Source organism: Fusarium vanettenii (genome assembly GCF_000151355.1).
Source record: "Fusarium vanettenii 77-13-4 chromosome 4 genomic scaffold NECHAsca_3_chr4_2_0, whole genome shotgun sequence".
Taxonomy (NCBI): domain Eukaryota; kingdom Fungi; phylum Ascomycota; class Sordariomycetes; order Hypocreales; family Nectriaceae; genus Fusarium; species Fusarium vanettenii.
This window is the reverse complement of record NW_003315879.1, coordinates 1,645,814-1,662,216: the sequence shown is the minus strand read 5'-3', so window position 1 is coordinate 1,662,216 and position 16,403 is coordinate 1,645,814. Positions and strand designations below refer to the sequence as shown.

General features: G+C 54.7%; 5 protein-coding genes across 5 annotated transcripts; 2 read left to right on the top strand and 3 right to left on the bottom strand.

Annotated features, from left to right (window-relative positions):
- Positions 1-283: 283 nt before the first annotated feature.
- Positions 284-1,726, bottom strand: NECHADRAFT_100075 (uncharacterized protein). Its single transcript, XM_003051669.1, has one exon. It carries the CDS (start codon positions 1,696-1,698, stop codon positions 679-681), a length of 1,020 nt encoding a protein of 339 aa, XP_003051715.1. The 5' UTR covers positions 1,699-1,726; the 3' UTR covers positions 284-678.
- Positions 1,727-4,907: 3,181 nt separating this feature from the next.
- NECHADRAFT_39060 (uncharacterized protein) lies at positions 4,908-8,184 on the top strand (the record flags this gene model as incomplete). Its single annotated transcript, XM_003052111.1, has 3 exons — positions 4,908-5,248; positions 5,288-5,501; positions 5,581-8,184. The coding sequence occupies 3 exons, from the start codon at positions 4,908-4,910 to the stop codon at positions 8,182-8,184; spliced, it is 3,159 nt and encodes a 1,052-aa protein (XP_003052157.1).
- NECHADRAFT_100074 (60S acidic ribosomal protein P0) lies at positions 8,160-9,778 on the bottom strand. The gene is made up of 4 exons (XM_003051668.1): positions 9,552-9,778; positions 8,736-9,490; positions 8,457-8,685; positions 8,160-8,262 (listed from the first exon to the last, which is right to left on the bottom strand). Exons 1-3 carry the CDS (start codon positions 9,720-9,722, stop codon positions 8,679-8,681), a joined length of 933 nt encoding a protein of 310 aa, XP_003051714.1. The 5' UTR covers positions 9,723-9,778; the 3' UTR covers positions 8,160-8,262; positions 8,457-8,678.
- Positions 9,779-10,045: 267 nt separating this feature from the next.
- NECHADRAFT_79056 (uncharacterized protein) lies at positions 10,046-11,766 on the top strand (the record flags this gene model as incomplete). The annotated part of the gene is made up of 3 exons (XM_003052110.1): positions 10,046-10,569; positions 10,620-11,321; positions 11,370-11,766. 3 exons carry the CDS (start codon positions 10,046-10,048, stop codon positions 11,764-11,766), a joined length of 1,623 nt encoding a protein of 540 aa, XP_003052156.1.
- Positions 11,767-11,852: 86 nt separating this feature from the next.
- NECHADRAFT_68376 (uncharacterized protein) lies at positions 11,853-14,183 on the bottom strand. Its single transcript, XM_003051667.1, has 5 exons — positions 13,920-14,183; positions 13,645-13,753; positions 13,520-13,589; positions 12,641-13,468; positions 11,853-12,586 (listed from the first exon to the last, which is right to left on the bottom strand). Exons 2-5 carry the CDS (start codon positions 13,678-13,680, stop codon positions 12,264-12,266), a joined length of 1,257 nt encoding a protein of 418 aa, XP_003051713.1. The 5' UTR covers positions 13,681-13,753; positions 13,920-14,183; the 3' UTR covers positions 11,853-12,263.
- Positions 14,184-16,403: the final 2,220 nt, after the last annotated feature.

Below are 16,403 nucleotides of genomic sequence, written 5' to 3'. Positions count from 1 at the left end.
GGCCGCTCCGTACAGTACGCACAAACGCCGTCCTCCCGTTTCAAGCGAAATTCTCATCTCCTCTTGCTGAGCCATTCGATTGCGTGAATGTGCCACCGCCAGTCCATCTGAAACTACTCAGCCGCGGTTGCGCAGCCTGCGGCCCTGGTCCCTGAGCCGTCACTCTCACTCTCACTGACGTTGTCACTCATCTTTCCTCAACGGGTAATTCTTTTTATACATGAAACGAAACGGTCAACGGGATCTAATATCCCTCATGTCCAAAAGTAGTCTGGCGTGTATGCGGATGAAAATATCTTTCATTTACAGTGTAGAGGTTTGATGTAGTACGTACGTTTGCTCGCCTGGCCGAGCCACAATAAGCCAGGTGAGCAACCCTGCCCAAGGAAAACAACAGCAACAGCAGACCCAAAATATCCCGTGCCAGAAAAAGGTATCATCGATGTATGTATGCCATATAAAAAAAAGTGAGATGCTCTTGACTCCAGTAAGTTCGTGTCTGGACCATCACCCGCCTGCAGATTTGCGCCGTTCCGAAACCAATGCCCGAATGTGTCCATCATGGTTGGAGTTTGTTGCCGATGTTTTGTAGTCTTTGTCGTCGTCATTAAAGAGGTATCCCACCTCGCCCTGAAAATAGGGCTAAAATGTTTCAAGCCTTTGGGATTGAAAGGTAGTTCATCCTGAGGATTCGCTCAGGTCGTTGTTTCGGCTACCAGAGCCAGTGCCGTGGTGAACCACCTCGGATCCGCCGTCTCCTGTGAATTCTATGTCGTCTTCATCATCGTACAGATCATCATCCTCTACTTCGTAGTATTCGTCTTCTCCTTCTCCCTCTTCATCTTCTTCCATCTCGTCGAACTGCTCTGGCTCATCCAGATCACTCTCACTGTCGTTGTCACTGTCGTCAAAGTTGAGCACGCCCATGATGGGCACCTCAATCTTCTTGTATTGGCTCTTGATGAGGTTATCGGCCATCTCAAACAGCTTGGCGTCCTTGTCGGGCTGAGGGTCACGGTCCATGGAGAACTCGGCCTCGGCCCGGTCGGCGAGATCGACAGTGACGGGGTTGTTGGGTGACTCTGGCTCCTCGGGGATCTGCTTGACCCAGCGGCGGACAACTTCTGTGCGGGCGATCTTGTTCTGGTTGGTCCTGCGCCTCAAGCCTGATCGGAAGCGGCGCTTCTCCCGTCGTCGCCTGCGCTGGATACGATCCCTAACGTACCAAGCGACCACGAGCATGGAGGCTTGCATCATATCTTGGCACCTTTGCCGGTGCATATTGGCCCATGCCTGGCATCGTTGTTGTTGGTAGTTGGCCACTGCTTGGCACCTCTGCTGGTAGTAGGCGGCAATGCGAGAGACCATGGCGAGGTACTTGGGATCGAGGTTTGCACCGGCAACGTTGGGAAGAGGAGGAGAGTCCTTTGGGTCGCTGGGGCCGGGGCTTCCGCCGGAGCTGAGGTTGGGTGATGAGGACATCTTGGGCTGTGAGGTCGGGGCGGGAGGAGGAGCCATCATCGAGGGGCTGTTGAGGCCGTTGAGGCCGGCTAGGCCGCTGAAGGGTTCTTGCATCGATGCTTTGCGCTTGAGGTTGTTCTGGTAGGGCCTTTGGATAGGAGGTTTAGGAAAGGCGTGGCTTTCCGGTGGGGGGGTCACCGGTGTGAAGGGGTTGACAGACGACATCATAGCCGCCATAGGGCGCCTGGGCTTGGACTGGGGATCGAGTATATATATGTAGGAGGATCTCTGGGATGTTGTTCTCAGGGCACTCTTCCGGGTGACGGACCGTGTGCCGACTGGGGGTGTTTGGTGTTGAGTGTGGGTTTGTGCTTGGCAAGGGTCTCGTTCCTCTTTTTCTCGTCTCTTGTCGGCCGAATCTGGGATGTTTTATCTCGCGTTATTTTGTCGGTCGGATGAGTGGTGGTTGGCGATATCGGGACCGAGGGCGTGTAAGTGGTGACTGTGGGGATGCCGATTGATAGCTTGCCGGGGGGCTTTATGAAGTGGAATTGCTGAGAATGTTGTGTGTAAGCATCAACAAGAGCGCAAAAGTAGGCGTCTCCTGGGACAGCATCGCGCACAAAGGGGATATATAGCTAGGATTACTCCGAGTCGAGCGGGTGGTCAAAATCGACAGATCCGGCCGAGGGTTTGCGCAGGGGGTCTGGCGACGTCGTGTGGCAGCGGGCCCAGAATGGGCTGAGGCTCTCGAGAATCGGCCCACGCCGACCCCGCGGCCTGGGCGAGTGGCACTGGGTGGCATTGAGTGCCGTCAGATATGCTTATGCCAGCAGCACCTCAGCAGCTGGTCGGCAGGTGCTCATTGGCGGCGCCGGGGTGCGGTCACGCCCAATCTGGAGGTATGCCGTCCCATCCTAGCCCGTTTGTACGCGATTCATGGGATGAGGAACGAGCAAGATGGCCGTTGACCAGCACCACCAGATGTTGAGGCCGTGAGAACAACTCGGAGTTTAGCTTGCGACCTGGCACTCACTTGCGGCGTTGAGCTGGCCAACAGAGGCCCGGGCGTTGAGGGTTGCGTAGGTGGCAGAGTATCGCCGACCCGTCCCAAGGGGGTTCCCTGGCTCGTGGGGTCTGGAGTTGAGCGTTGGATCTGATTTCCCGTGCCCTCTCATGTGTTGTCTTGGGTTATGCCGTGATGTATCGATCGAGCTCCAGTCGTGTTGTTCTCAGCTATAGTCGTACATTGCCCCGTCGCTTCTCCCTCTGTTGCTCCGATCCGGCCCTCGTCTCCATGCCTGGCATGACTGCTTCGATGCTGCTACGGCAAGAAATCTGGTTTTCCCTGGTCTCTTGTTGGTCACCTCTCTGCTCGCCTTGCCCTTCTAGTTCATCCTTCTACCCAGAAATGGATCCCCAGGCGGTAAGGGGAGTTTGCCGACTGCTACGTTGGGCCGCCTTGAACGATGGGTTCCCGTCATCTATCCTGCCTGGAGCCCTGCCTGAAGCCCTGCCCGTCGCCAGATAGAGCTCTCAAGATGGGGCCCTGATTCACTTGGGCTGGCCTCTAGGCTCTCTCCGCCTTACCGCCCGGGCGCCCGCACACCGGTCAAGACACGGGACGCCAACGGGAGCTGGGGTGCTCGCAGGTCTGGGGAGGGGAAGGGGAGGTTTCGAGGCCATCTGGTGCTGGTAGAGGATGATGATGACGCCGGCATGGGACCACGACGCATGGAAGATTTGGAAGGCGACCGGGCGCGTATCTTGGTCCTGTACATTTTTCTTTTTTTCGCCTAGAGCCGCGTTTCGACAGATGGAGAGACAGAGACGGTCGGGGATCCCAGTGCACCTCACTTGACAGCTCGCACTGTATTTCCCTGCTTTTTCCATGACCGCCCCCAATCTCCAGGGCTCACGGTGTCTCCCTTCCAATCTCGTTGTCTCCCACAGGAATGGACGGGAATCTTTCGGTAGCGATGGCGCCACTGGGCCGGGCAGAGCAGGCCTCCTAGGTTCCATCCCGTCCGTCAAGTCTCTCCAGAGGGAGCCCGACCGTTGCCAGCTGCCGTGGTGTTGGCTTACAGTGGCAGAGAGCCCTGTAGAGATGCCGGAGCTGCCGCCCATCCCATCCATTCCACCCATTCATCAAATCTCATTGCGCCCGGGGGAGTCGCATGGACCAAGGTTTTCGGTGTCGTTCGAGGGACGCTAGATTTTGTCTCTTAACTGGGTCGTTCTCACACGTTGTTCGCGAAGACCCGGATTACTCTCGTTGGCGGCGCCTCCATGGGCCCATTCTTCCCGCTCCATGTGCTGTTCGCCCACAGGCTCTGGCGCGTTGAATGATGATCTGTTTAATCTAGGTCCGACTGGATTTTGGAGTTGTTGTGGTTGTTGATTTTTCATTTCTTTTTGTTGTATTTTCTGTGTATATTGTTTTTGCTTCTTTTTTTTTCTTCTTCTTTAATGATGTTATCAGTCTAGAATAATATTGACAGCTGTCATTGTTGTCAACGCTGTACTTGTGCATGTGTTGTGTGTGTTGTGCTCATGTTGCTTGCACCTGCCCAAGTTGTGCTCTTGCTTGTGATGCATTCCCGTGTTCCTTCTGAGACCTCTCTCTCGTCTGTGACTCGACTCGACTCCCATCTCCTCAATCTTCCCCACACACAAACCACAAAAAAAAGCACGACTATGCGACAGAATCTGCCGTCTCGCTTCCAAACTCGTTCGGACACCCCCTCGGAACCACGCGTTGTAACCCGGATTTTACTTGGTTTCTATATCGGGAACCACTTTTTGGTTTGCTTTTTCGTTCCACGTTTCGGCGCCAGTCGCGCCGTGCCGGGCCATCAACGGTCCAATCCCTACCGCCAGAGACCACACACAGCTTGATCAATTCATCAATTCTTTGCCGCTTGTTTCGTCTCGGGTGTTTTTTCGCACAGACTACTCTTGATCTCCATACATTGGCCTTGCGTGAGGGCTGCGTGAGCCTGCGTGATCCATCCTCCGATCCTCACCACATCTCGCCCAGTGTCACCATATCGGCACATCATACACCCACTTTTCAGGTTCCTCCTCTTGACAGCCAGTCGAGGCTTGTCTAACTACCTAACCAACGCCAGATCTCTTGTCCATCGTATCTGTGTCGCCTCAAAACTCCGAGCAGAGGGTAACTACATTTGGTGGTGGATATTCCCCGAGCCCCTCTATCCGAGACAGGAACACAACACCACAACACCATCAACAGCGCACCAAGCCGTCTTTCGACTCTTCTACCCTTACCCTCGCAAAACACAAGACAACAGCCCATCTCATCTCCATGTTCCGGCCGCATGGTGTCCCCGGGATCCGGTATCCGCCATCTGCGGCCCCTGGCATCGTCATCTGCCTCTAAACCCGTTTCTGCCCATGTTTCTGTTTCTGCTACTCTTGATTCGATGCCCCTGCTGGCGCCCGCCGTTGCTTCAGATCGTGCTACTGCTGCTGCCGCTGCCGTTGCTAGTCGACCTGCTGTCACTACTATAGCTGTTGCTGCTAATGCCCGTGCTCGTGCTGACCATGGTCGTTATCGTCGTCATCATCACCATAGCTCTCATCGTCTCCTTGAGCTGCCGCCTCTTACATCCCTCCTTCAAGCCTACCATGGCCTCTCCATCCGCCCATTACTACCTCCACCATCTCCCCATCTTCTCCTCCAGGTCAGGGGCAAGAAGACCACCACCATAAGGCTGTCTGATTTGCCTCAGGGTCTCATTCAGCCCACGCCGCCTCCGCCAGCGTCGTCAACGTCACCCACCGAGCCCCAGGATGCTGTCAGCCCGTTGCCGCTCCCGTCGCTCCCCCAGGACCCCCCGGCGTACCCTACCGTGGTGCTCCAGGCGCGCCAGAACATGGACCGTTTCGACAACTGCGTCCTGTTAACTCGTGTAGGAGGCTTCTATGAGCTGTACTTTGAGCATGCAGACGAGTACGGACCCTTGCTCAATCTCAAGGTTGCCTCAAAGAAGACCAATGCCGGTCCTGTGCCCATGGTGAGTTCATTGCTACCATCCATCTCATCGATACTTGACCCCCTGGCACCATATCTCATCATCATCATCTGTCTTGCAGGCCGGGTTCCCCTTCTTCCAGCTGGATCGATTCCTCAAAATTCTCGTCCAAGATCTCAACCGTCATGTCGCCATCGCCGAAGAGTTCCCCAACTCACCCACAGACAAGGTCAAGTCTGGCGGGCTGATGCACGACCGCAGAGTCGCCCGTATCATCACTCCAGGCACTCTCATCGATGAAAACTTTATGGACCCGTACGCAAGCAACTATGTTCTAGCGATCGATATCGGCCGAGTGCCGAATCAGATGGACGGGCTCCCGGGCCATGAATCCGCATCCGATACGGCATCAGCCCACCCCCTCCCGTCAGGTGTTGGCCCGGACGTTGGGGACGCCCAGCCGTGCGACGACGCCGTGCCACTCGGCCTGGCATGGCTCGATCTCTCGACCGGCCACTTTTGCACTCAGCAAACCAATCTTGCATCCTTGCCGGCGATCCTTTCCCGACTCTGCCCGCGCGAGCTCGTCCTCGACCAGGAATTGCAGTCTGATACGGACCATGGCATCTTTGCTCTCCTCGCTGAGGACCGTCACATTATCACCTATGCGCCCCGGCCTGATGACTCCCTACTCAGCCCCAACGGCTGGGCGCCCATGCTCGAGTCTGCCCTATCTGCTTCTGAGGCCGCTGCCTTTTCCCCCGCGGAGGTGTGCGCTGCGGGTGCCCTCCTCAGCTATGTCAAGGATCGTCTGCAGGGCATGAGCATGAAATTGCAGCCCCCGCTTAGGCAGGAGAATATGCACACCATGGCCATCGACAGAAACAGTCTTCGGGCCCTTGAGATAAGACAGACTATCCGCGATGGTGCTTTCCGGGGCAGTCTACTCCATGCCATACGACGCACCGTCACCAAGAGCGGTGCCCGCCTGCTCAACGAGTGGCTCAGCGCGCCGTCGACCTCGCTCGATGTCATCACTGGTAGACAGGACCTCGTCGCTCGCTTCATCGCCGACGAGGACCTCCGTGACTCTGTAGTCCTTTTGCTGCGTAGGAGTTATGACTCTCAGCGCCTGGTCCAAAAGTTCACACTTGGCCGCGGTGACGCCGACGACCTCTTGGGCTTGGCCAACACCATCCATGCTACCAGGGACATTGTTGCGCTCCTAGACCGTGCCCTCCCGAGCGATTCCAACCTCGACTGCTTTGCTTCCTTGACTGCCCGGATTAGCCTCCCCCAGCCCCTGAAGCTTGCTCGCCGCATCAAGGAGGCGATTGACGAAGAGGGTGTGGTCCAGCAGCATGAGGCACAAGACTCTGAGGCCAGCCAGATGATCGCCCTGGCTGAGGATATTGTTAACAGCGAAGGTTCACATGACGATGCTGCCGTGCTCCCCAAGGGCAAGCGGAAGCGGCCCACAAGTGTCCGGGAGTATTATGCTGAAGACGACGATAACTGGATTATGAAGCCCGCTGCCAGTCCTACCTTGAAGCGACTCCATTCTGAACTGACAGCTTTGCGCCAGGAAAAGGTTACGCTCAATGAGACACTCCGCGAACGCCTCGGTGCCCCTAGCCTGTCCCTCAAGTGGACTCCTGGCCTCGGGCACATCGCCCATATCAAGGGCAAAGACGCACGCAATCTCGTTGACGTGCGACCCCTCTCGTCCAGCCGCTCTACACGATCCTTTCACCTCACCGAATGGACACATCTTGGCCAACGACTCGACCAGGTGCGCATGCAGATCCGCGCCGAGGAGCAGGCCGTCTTCTACTCACTCCGTGAGCACGTCGTCCGCAATCTCGTCAAGCTTCGCCGCAACGCCGCCGTCCTCGATGAGCTCGACATAGCCACGGCATTCGCCAAGCTCGCTCGCGAGCAGCATCTCGTGCGACCGTCCCTCAACAACACGACTAGTCACACCATCGTCGGAGGTCGACACCCCACCGTCGAGGGAGGTCTCTTTGAGCAGGGCCGGAACTTTGTTCGGAACGACTGTCTTGTAGGGTCGTCCAAGGACGGGCGTGTCTGGCTCATCACGGGACCAAACATGGCTGGCAAGAGCACCTTTCTCCGCCAGAACGCACTCATCACCATCCTGGCGCAGATCGGTTGCTATGTCCCAGCGTCATACGCCGAGATAGGGGTTGTAGACGCCATCTTCAGCCGCGTGGGCTCGGCGGACAACCTCTACCGAGACCAGAGCACCTTCATGGTTGAGATGCTGGAGACGGCTCACATCCTCAAGCAGGCCACACCACGATCATTCGTCATCATGGATGAGATCGGCCGAGGCACGACGCCGGAGGATGGCACGGCTGTCTCCTATGCGTGCCTGCATCACCTGGCAACCATCAACCAATGCCGGACCCTCTTTGCTACACACTTTCACGGCGTTGCTGACCTGGCCGCGGCCGAGGGCTTGTGCTCCCCGGACGGGGGCACGGTGCAGACGTATTGCACCGACGTGGACGAGGACGGACAGGGAGGGTTTGTCTACAATCACAAGCTACGGAGAGGCATTAACCGCCAGAGCCACGCCCTCAAGGTCGCGAGACTGGCAGGTCTCCCGGGTCGGGCGATAGATACGGCTCGGAGAATACTAGATCATCCCACAGAGTCGGCTGGGGTAGGGCAGCATACGGGACAGGCCGGGACGGGGTGATTGGAGGGTATTTAAATAGGGAAATGATACGGGCATCACACCATGTAAGATGAAGGGCAAAGGCAAAAACGCGGAGACCTGTAATGCTTGACTGTTAGCCATGATACCCCTCAAAAGCAGTTGTCAAAACACATGATTTTTAGAAACGTCCGTCATAAGGTGTTGATGTGTGTCATCACGAGATGTCAGGGTTAAAAAGCTCTTGATCATTTGTATAATCATCCGGGAGGGGGGGTATAAGTGAAAGGAAACGCGTGGGGCTGTTGACTAACCTTTTGGGCAAAACCACTCCATCGGTAACGTGGTGCATGTTTCATATCCGAGATGCTAGGTCGTCACATCATATTTGTGGACTTCCATGTTCGTTTCGTAACCGTCCCGACAGGTTCAATTGACCAGCAGACGATCTATGTACCCCATTTTTAAGATCCATGAGTCGTAATCCCAACCAAAGTCCTGAATTCCGGCCGTACATCATCATGATGTGGCTACATTTAGTCACTGCGAAATTGTTAGCGGTTGTGTTTCCGTTGTAAGTTGTGGGCACATACAAGAGACCACCGAAGCCCTCATCCTCCTCCTCCTCCTCCTCGGACTCGTCCTTCTTCTCCTCAGCAGCGGCAGCACCAGAGTCGGCAGCGGCAACGGGGGCAGCAGAGGCGTAAGCGTCAGGGTTGGCGATGCGGTCCTTGAGCTGCTCAATCTCGGGCCAGCTGTACTCGGTGGAGACGGCAACAGCGAGAACCTTCTTGTAGCTGTTGACAAGAGAGTGCATGACCGAGGGCAGGGTGGGGAAGTTCAGAGCCAGCGAGATGGTGGCAATGGTGGTGATGGCAGAAGCCAGAGTCTTGAGGAGCTGCTCCTCACCAATGTCGAGAACGCTGGGAGGGAAGCTCTGACCCTGGTCGTAGACCTGGGAGATGCCCATACCGTAGGTGAAGGGCGAGATGTTGAGCATGTTGAGGAGGGTGGCCTCGGAGGGGCCGACCTTGGACTGAGCCTCGACGAGCTTGAGATCGGTGGTGATTTCAATGGTACCACGGGCAATCTTGGTGGGGACACCGAGGGCCTGGAAGAAAGAGGTCTTGCCGGGTTCCATACCAGTGTTGCCAGCGGGGACCCAGACATCGACGGGGGCGACGGCACCAGCACGGGCGGGGGCGGCGACCTTGTTGGAGAGGATGACGTCTCGGATCTCCTTGAGGTCCTCGTTGGTGAAGACGAAACCGACGTTGCCCTTGACGTGGGGGAGGAGACGCTCGTACTCGGGGGAGTCGGCGATGAAGGTCTTCAGAGCTCGGCGGACCTGTCAAAGCATTAGAATAACCATCTCAAAAATAATCAATTCGCATCGCGAGGTGCCGTACCATGGTGTTCTTGCCCATCAGGACAACACCCTTGTTCCGGAGAGCCTGTCGGATCTCGTGCATCTGCTGAGAGCTGACATTGTCAATCTCAACGATGAAGATGGAGGCATATTCCTCGAGCAAGCCCTTGAGCTTGTCGAAATAGCCGGCCTTGTTAGTCTTGCCCCCCATATCTTCTTAGTTATGAAGGCAGGTTGTTTAAGGGCAAGTTCGGGGGTATCTTGGTGATTTTTTTGGTGGTTGGAAGTTGTGAAGGGGAAGCAGAAAATCGCATTTTGGAGGCGCGCGAGAAAATGTGTGCGGGTGGTCGCTAGGGCTTGATGGGGCTAGTCTTCTTTGGGTTATTGTGGGGCAAGATGCAGATTGAGGTACATTGTACATGTATCTTTTTTTCACATGGGGCTTCGACATTGAGAGCTTCTTGACTTGAGTTCTCACTCAGCAATTGAACGGCCAACTTGTCTGATACGGCTTCGCTCTTTGTCTGGTTCAAGATGAAGATTCCGTACAATGTTGTCCACGTCAGTGGCAGTGTTCTATTTGCCGCGCGGGGAGGAAAGATTCACTCATTCAGCCTGGACGATGGTGCTCACCTATCGACATGGAAGCATCCCGACGTCGACAAAGTAGATGCTGCTGTCAAGGCCATCTCAGATGAGGCCTCAAGTGAGAAGCCTGTGAGCCAGGAACCTACCGTTGCCGAAGGAGAAGCCAACGATGAGCCACCAGCTAAGCGACAAAAGGTTGAAGAGCCAAAGGACGAAGCAGTCAAGGAGACCGAGCAAGAAGATCCCGACAAGCAGGCTTCAGGGAAGAAGAAGGGAGGAAAGAAGAGTAAAAACAGGAATCAGCCACGGAACAAGGAGCACAACATCTCACGAGTTCCGGATCGCCCTGTCATTACTCACTTGACGAGCACGAGCGACGGATCTCATGTTCTAGCCATCACAGGACACGACAAGGCCATCTGGGTTTTTGAGAATGACGGAAAGGGCAATCTCACTCAACTGAGCAAACGGTATGTTGAACCCAGAAAGGACGTGGCATTCATAAGTTGACACCGCTTAGAACCATGCCCAAGCGTCCTAGTGATGTAGCCATTGGACCAGATTCCCAGATCATCTGCGCCGACAAATTTGGCGATGTCTACGCTCTCCCTCTCCTCTATGATCCCGAATCTCAAACCGCCGTCTCTCAGCCCTCTACTCCTGGGCCAGCCAAGCCCGCCTACAAGCCTTCTGCCAATGCCACCACGGTTCACTCCAAGCGCAACCTGCGTGCTCTTAACAACCAGCAACGTCAGATGGAGCTTGCCACCCGAACCAAGGCCGAGTCTGAATCCAAGACTGAAGTTCCCAGCTTCGAAATCAGTCTCCTGCTTGGACACGTCTCCATGTTGACCTCGCTTGCCATCGCCGAGAGCGAGGGACGACGATACATCATCACCGGTGACCGCGATGAGCACATCAGAGTATCAAGATACATTCCTCAGGCATATGTCATTGAGGGGTTTTGCTTCGGCCACAAGGAGTTTATCAGCTCAATGACGGTTCCTGTCCCTCGTGGGGATGTGCTCGTGTCGGGAGGTGGTGATGAGGACTTGTTCGTGTGGGACTGGAAGGCTAGCAAGCTTCTGTCACGGAAGAGCATCTTGTCTTTGGCTCAGGAGATTTTGCCGGATTTGACCAAGGTGGCCGTCTTGAGCCTCTCCACGTTGGTATTCCCACATGAGGGAACTGACCTCGTTTACATCCTGGCCATTTGCGAGGGGTAAGTTTTCTGATTGATATTGTATTTGACATGTACTGACTGTAATAGCATCCCGGCAATCTTTTCATGGCAGCTTACCCAAGAAAACACCCTCAACCACCCTGCAATCATCCAAGTCCCCGGCAACCCCCTCGACCTCGCCGTCAAGCCCGCCAGTGGTGATGAGTCACCCAAGATCATCGCCGCTCTCGATCCCAGCGATCCTACCAAGGCAAAGAGTCTAGCCATCTACTCTTTGACCATGACTGATGAGAAGCTCGCCACAAGCACAACGGCCCTTGTGAGCGATGAGGATGTCGAGGCTGCGGAGCTCGATGTTGAGAAAAAGGTGGTTAAGAGCTTGCTGTATAATACAGAGAATCTAAGAAAGCAGTCGGAACAGGAGGAAGAGCAGGGTGAAGCACAGGGTACAGAGGTGATGGCGGATGCAGAAGTTGCGGAGTAATGGCATCACACAACAAAATTAAAAGATACGCATTCAATAGTTATAATCAACTTTACAAGCTTCACGTGTGATTCAGACTGAAAGAACTGAAAATCAAATCATCATGTTCGTGGTCTACGTCTGCAACTACCAAATTCATTTAATCGTCTATGACCTCAAAACGCCTCCCAGTCAGATCAAATGCTCCCACGACCCCGAAACACGATCCTAAAAGTGCGTGACAACGTCCACTCAGCTCCTCCTCGGCTCATCCCTCCCCGGTAGCCTCGCGTGAACACCATCACTGCACAGACTATATCCTCCGCTCGTTATGGTATCATTGAATGATTAGGCGACGCTGATCGGCTCGTCAACGCCCTTCCTCAGCTGCGCTGTCGTCCCACACAAGTCATGTTTTGTGTTCCTAGTTGAAGGACGACGATTTGGCAGCCGACGCCGCTTTGGCGTCGAGAGTTGTTGCTGCACTCGAGTGGAGTGCTGGCTCAGTCACAGTTGGCTTACTGCGAGGCGCACTGCACGCGCTCACCACCGGGGTGGCCATCCTCGTCATCATCATCCATCATACCGTCAGAGTTACCAAAGACTCTGGTCTGGGCCTGATTGTCGAGATCCTCGAGGCTGGCGGGCTCCGACATGGCATCGGGAGGAGGAATGTTCTGGACAGCTGGCGGGGGAAGAACCTTCCGGAGGGCCTCAAAGACCTCGGGGTCCTCGGTCCAGTTCTTCTCGGGGAACTTGACGTTAAATCGGATGTACATGTTCCCGAAGTCGTGGTGCCTAGGAGAAGGCATACCCTGACCACGAACCATCTTGACAGCATCTGGAAGGGTCAGCTTGGAACACATTTGGGGCACATGAGGAATTGAGTACGAACCTTGAGCAATGGCCTCACCAGGGAGAATATCAATGGCGAGCCACCGGTCGTCGAGGTGTTCAACGTAGATGGTACCACCAGCAAGGGCAGTGATGAGCTCAATGTCGCAAACATAGAGCAGGTCGTCTTCCCGACGGGTGAAGCGGGCGTGAGGCTTCTGCTCAATCTCGAAAACGACATCGCCAGCCTGGACACCAGGCGCTTGGTCACCCTCACCTCGGAACTCGACCTTGGTGCCGCTTCTAACACCCTTGTCGACGTGGACGTGGAGGACCTTGCGGTCGACGGTAGTCTTCTTTCCGTTGCACTGTTTGCATCGGTCCTTCTCCTTGATGATCTCACCCTCTCCGTTGCAGTCGGGGCAGACAGTCTGGAATCGCTGGATCATGGGACCCATCTGGCGCATCATGGTCTTCATACCGTGGCCATCACAGCCAGGGCAGCGCTTGACAGCGCCCTCCTTGCCACCAAGACCCTCGCACTTGGGGCAGATGATGGACCTTTGGAGAGCCAGCTTGGAGATCTTGCCGCGGTAGATGTCCTCGAGGGAGACCTTGTGAGTGTGGTGGATGGTTCGGGCCTTGGGAGGACCACGGTTCATGCCGCCGCCTCCAAACATGCCGCCAAGACCTCCTCCAAAGCCGCCTCCGCCGAAGAACTGGGCAAACAGATCCTCAGCGGCCATGCCACCACCACCGGCACCGCCCTCGAGGCCGGCCTCGCCATATTGATCATAGATCTGGCGCTTCTGTGAATCGGAGAGAATTTCGTAGGCGTGGGAGATTTCCTTGAACTTTTCCTCTGCGGCGGGGTTGTGCGCATTCTTGTCTGTGAAATGTTAGGTGCTGGTGACGCAAGGGCTAGTTTCAAGGGACGTACCAGGGTGGTATTTCAAGGCACCGGTCTTGTAGGCCTTCTTGAGCTCTTGCTCAGTGGCAGTTGGGGAAACCTAGTAGAATGTTTTAGCGCAAGGCCAGATGGCTAACATAGAGGGAGATGCTTACCCCCAGGGTATCGTAGAACTTGGTTTCCTTGACCATGTTGGCGGTGTTGTGTGTGTTTTGTTGTGTTGTGGAAGGATTTCAAGTTGTTGTCGGCGAGAAGAGGGAAGGGCTGGGGGGTTAAGTATTAGTAAAGCTCCAAACAAAGCAGACAAAGAGGCTTCCGAGTTTGCGCGCGCGGCAAACGCAAAGTCAAGTTGCCAAAAGAAGAAAATTGCATCAAAGCGCAGAGACTGAACACGCCTTTGCGATGCAACGTAGGTATTATATGTTCGTACCTTGTTCCCGGAAAAAAAGGGTTTATCTCGAGTTTCCGACGGCGGGGCAGCAGCGAGAAGTTGCACGGGTTGGCTCTCTTTTCCTGAGTGGACGAAAATCGGGGAAGTGGAGGGCGAGGGCGATTCGACGACGATGGAGGCGTTGGATCGATTAGATGAAGCGCTTCAGCCTTTGATGAATAAAAGGCAACAAGAGAAGAGAGTCGCGCGACAAGAAGAGAGGAGATGTTGAGCAACGACTTTTGATGTCGAGGTCAGGGTAAGGCGCTGAGGATTGATGAGGGACGGCTTTTGAGAAGAAAGGGAGGCTGCAACGAGTGAGCGAGCGGGAGCAGGCGCAAGGAAGGGTCGCCGGCCGGCGAAGCGTGCACCTCATGGAATTGTGTGGAAGAATGTCGATTCTGTGGCGGTGCTGATAATGCACGACCTGGGCCTTGGTACGAGGGACTTGGTTAGGCGTACCACACTGGCGGGCCTCGGAGGAGTTGGGTTATCAAAGCCGAGTTGATGCTACGAGGAGTCCAAGTATTCAGCCTATTTCTTGTCCGTAATCTGTATCAATCCATTACTCTATCTATTCTCCTCTATTGCCCCCTTTTCCAGCATCTTCCTCACTCCTCAGCTTCAATCTCAGCTCCCGTAAGCAGGCGCTTACACCACACACTCCCCCCCAAGCCAAAGAACCTAACCCAGGCTCCCACAGGCGTCATGACAAGGCTGTGCAGGTACCTCACTAACACGGTCCCCTGCCAAAACGCCTCCGATTCCCCATCCCGCGGCCCCAAGAAAGACTGCGGCAGTGGCCAGAAGTTCTTCCATTTTTTTCTCTCCAGCCGCAGGGTCCGATTAAATGGCCCCGCACCCTCTTGTTAGAAGCCACACGCGCGCCGCCGTCTCTTCTCTTTGGGCCAGAAGGCGCCCAACCTACGAGGCCCCCCCGGCCCCGGAGCAACCATGTTTCACTGATTCGTTCACTTTTCGCCCGCGATGTGTCTACAGGTACTGTACCTGGTCTGCCAAAAGGTACCTGACTCTTTAGCTGATGCATTTTTGAGGTTCTTTGTGTGTCTAGATTTAGGGTGTAAAAGGTTTTTCTACCACCTTGCCGATCTCATATCCAGCTAGACTTTGAAATAAGCTGTGGCATGGCAAACATCTTGTGGTTGAAAACCACATCCCTCTCCAAGCCCCCTCACCTTCAATATCCATGCATGGACCCTTCGTACTCGTCTCAAGTCCCTGAAAGTATCGTTACCCAAAGCCTGGTCATGAGCCAGGCAAACAGCGACACAAACAAACCGGCAGCCCCGCCCCGAACCTTCTGGAGGTTGCCTTGGCCTCTTTTCAGGCATCCTGTACTGTACTGTACTTTTGGTCATGCAGCTTGAAAGAAGGCAGAATGGCCTTTGATAATGGTCTTTTGCCTGGTGAGCATCAAAAAGCCATCCATGCTATTGGCCCGGATTACGACTCGGGGTAGCGGTGGGGCCACACCCGATCCTCAGCCCCGATCGCCCTGCCGTAGGAACTCGCCGGAACCGAGCCGGAACTAGTCGAGACCCCGGAAGATCAAAGATCGCAGATGAGCATTGAAAATGATCGATGAAGGTGACAGCGTTAAATACCCAAGGCTGTACCTCCCAGGAATAACCGGGTGTTGTGGTTGGCCTCAGGTAAGCTGACACTTGGTGTCTACAAACTCAGTGACAATGGCAGACCAAAACTCCAAAGTTTACATCAAGATCACGAGGAATGGTAAGGAAAGAGACAGGATTGACCAAATCATGACAGCAAATGACTGAGGACTAGGATCTCTAGGTCATTTATTGACTTAGTATAATCCATTAAAGCAGTGGCAGCTTCTCTTTGCGAACCCAGAGGGAAGTAGGGAAAAAGAAGGAGGGAGAAAATCTGACCTCTTACACTAAACCTTGGCCTCAGTGGCATCGGTCGCATGGTCAGTTGGGCAATTGCTCAAGGCGAGGTCGCAAAGACTGGCGAAGGGGGGCAATGAACCTGTGTGTCGAACATATGGCCAACAGGCCTAGTCATAGTTTGACGCTTAGTCTCGTGAAAAGACCCGGTAGACTGCTTGCTCATTACGCAGGCTATGGCTGGTATGCGAATAGCCTCAATGCACCCGAATTGCGCCACGAGAGGGAGTGCGGGCAAACTGATCAATCAGCATGATATGACGTTGTCTAAAAAATATTGGAAGGGCCACACTCATTTCCCTTATTCCAATCAAACATGGATTCTTGTATAAAAAGAGAGAATGCGAGAGTATGTTGAATTGCACATGGCGATAGTGATTGCCCAGGATAGGGAGAGCATACAAGAGGGTTAGTTGAAAGGAACTCGGATGCAGCTCATGCAGCCCTACAATATGAGTCTCGGTGGATAGCCATGGCAAATAAGAGATCAATATCAACCGTCATTCAGAATACCAGACTGTAATGGGAGCGAGACTATTGTCCATCATGC

Excerpts from the sequence above, each read along its gene's own strand:
- NECHADRAFT_100075 (XM_003051669.1), bottom strand. The coding sequence starts at position 1,698 with ATGGCGGCTATGATGTCGTCTGTCAACCCCTTCACACCGGTGACCCCC.
- NECHADRAFT_100074 (XM_003051668.1), bottom strand. The coding sequence starts at position 9,722 with ATGGGGGGCAAGACTAACAAGGCCGGCTATTTCGACAAGCTCAAGGGC. Across the intron at positions 9,491-9,551 it reads TGATGGGCAAGAACACCATG|GTCCGCCGAGCTCTGAAGAC; the intron begins GTACGGCACCTC and ends ATGCTTTGACAG.
- NECHADRAFT_68376 (XM_003051667.1), bottom strand. The coding sequence starts at position 13,680 with ATGGTCAAGGAAACCAAGTTCTACGATACCCTGGGG. Across the intron at positions 13,590-13,644 it reads AGTTCTACGATACCCTGGGG|GTTTCCCCAACTGCCACTGA; the intron begins GTAAGCATCTCC and ends ACATTCTACTAG. Across the intron at positions 13,469-13,519 it reads TGCCTTGAAATACCACCCTG|ACAAGAATGCGCACAACCCC; the intron begins GTACGTCCCTTG and ends AACATTTCACAG.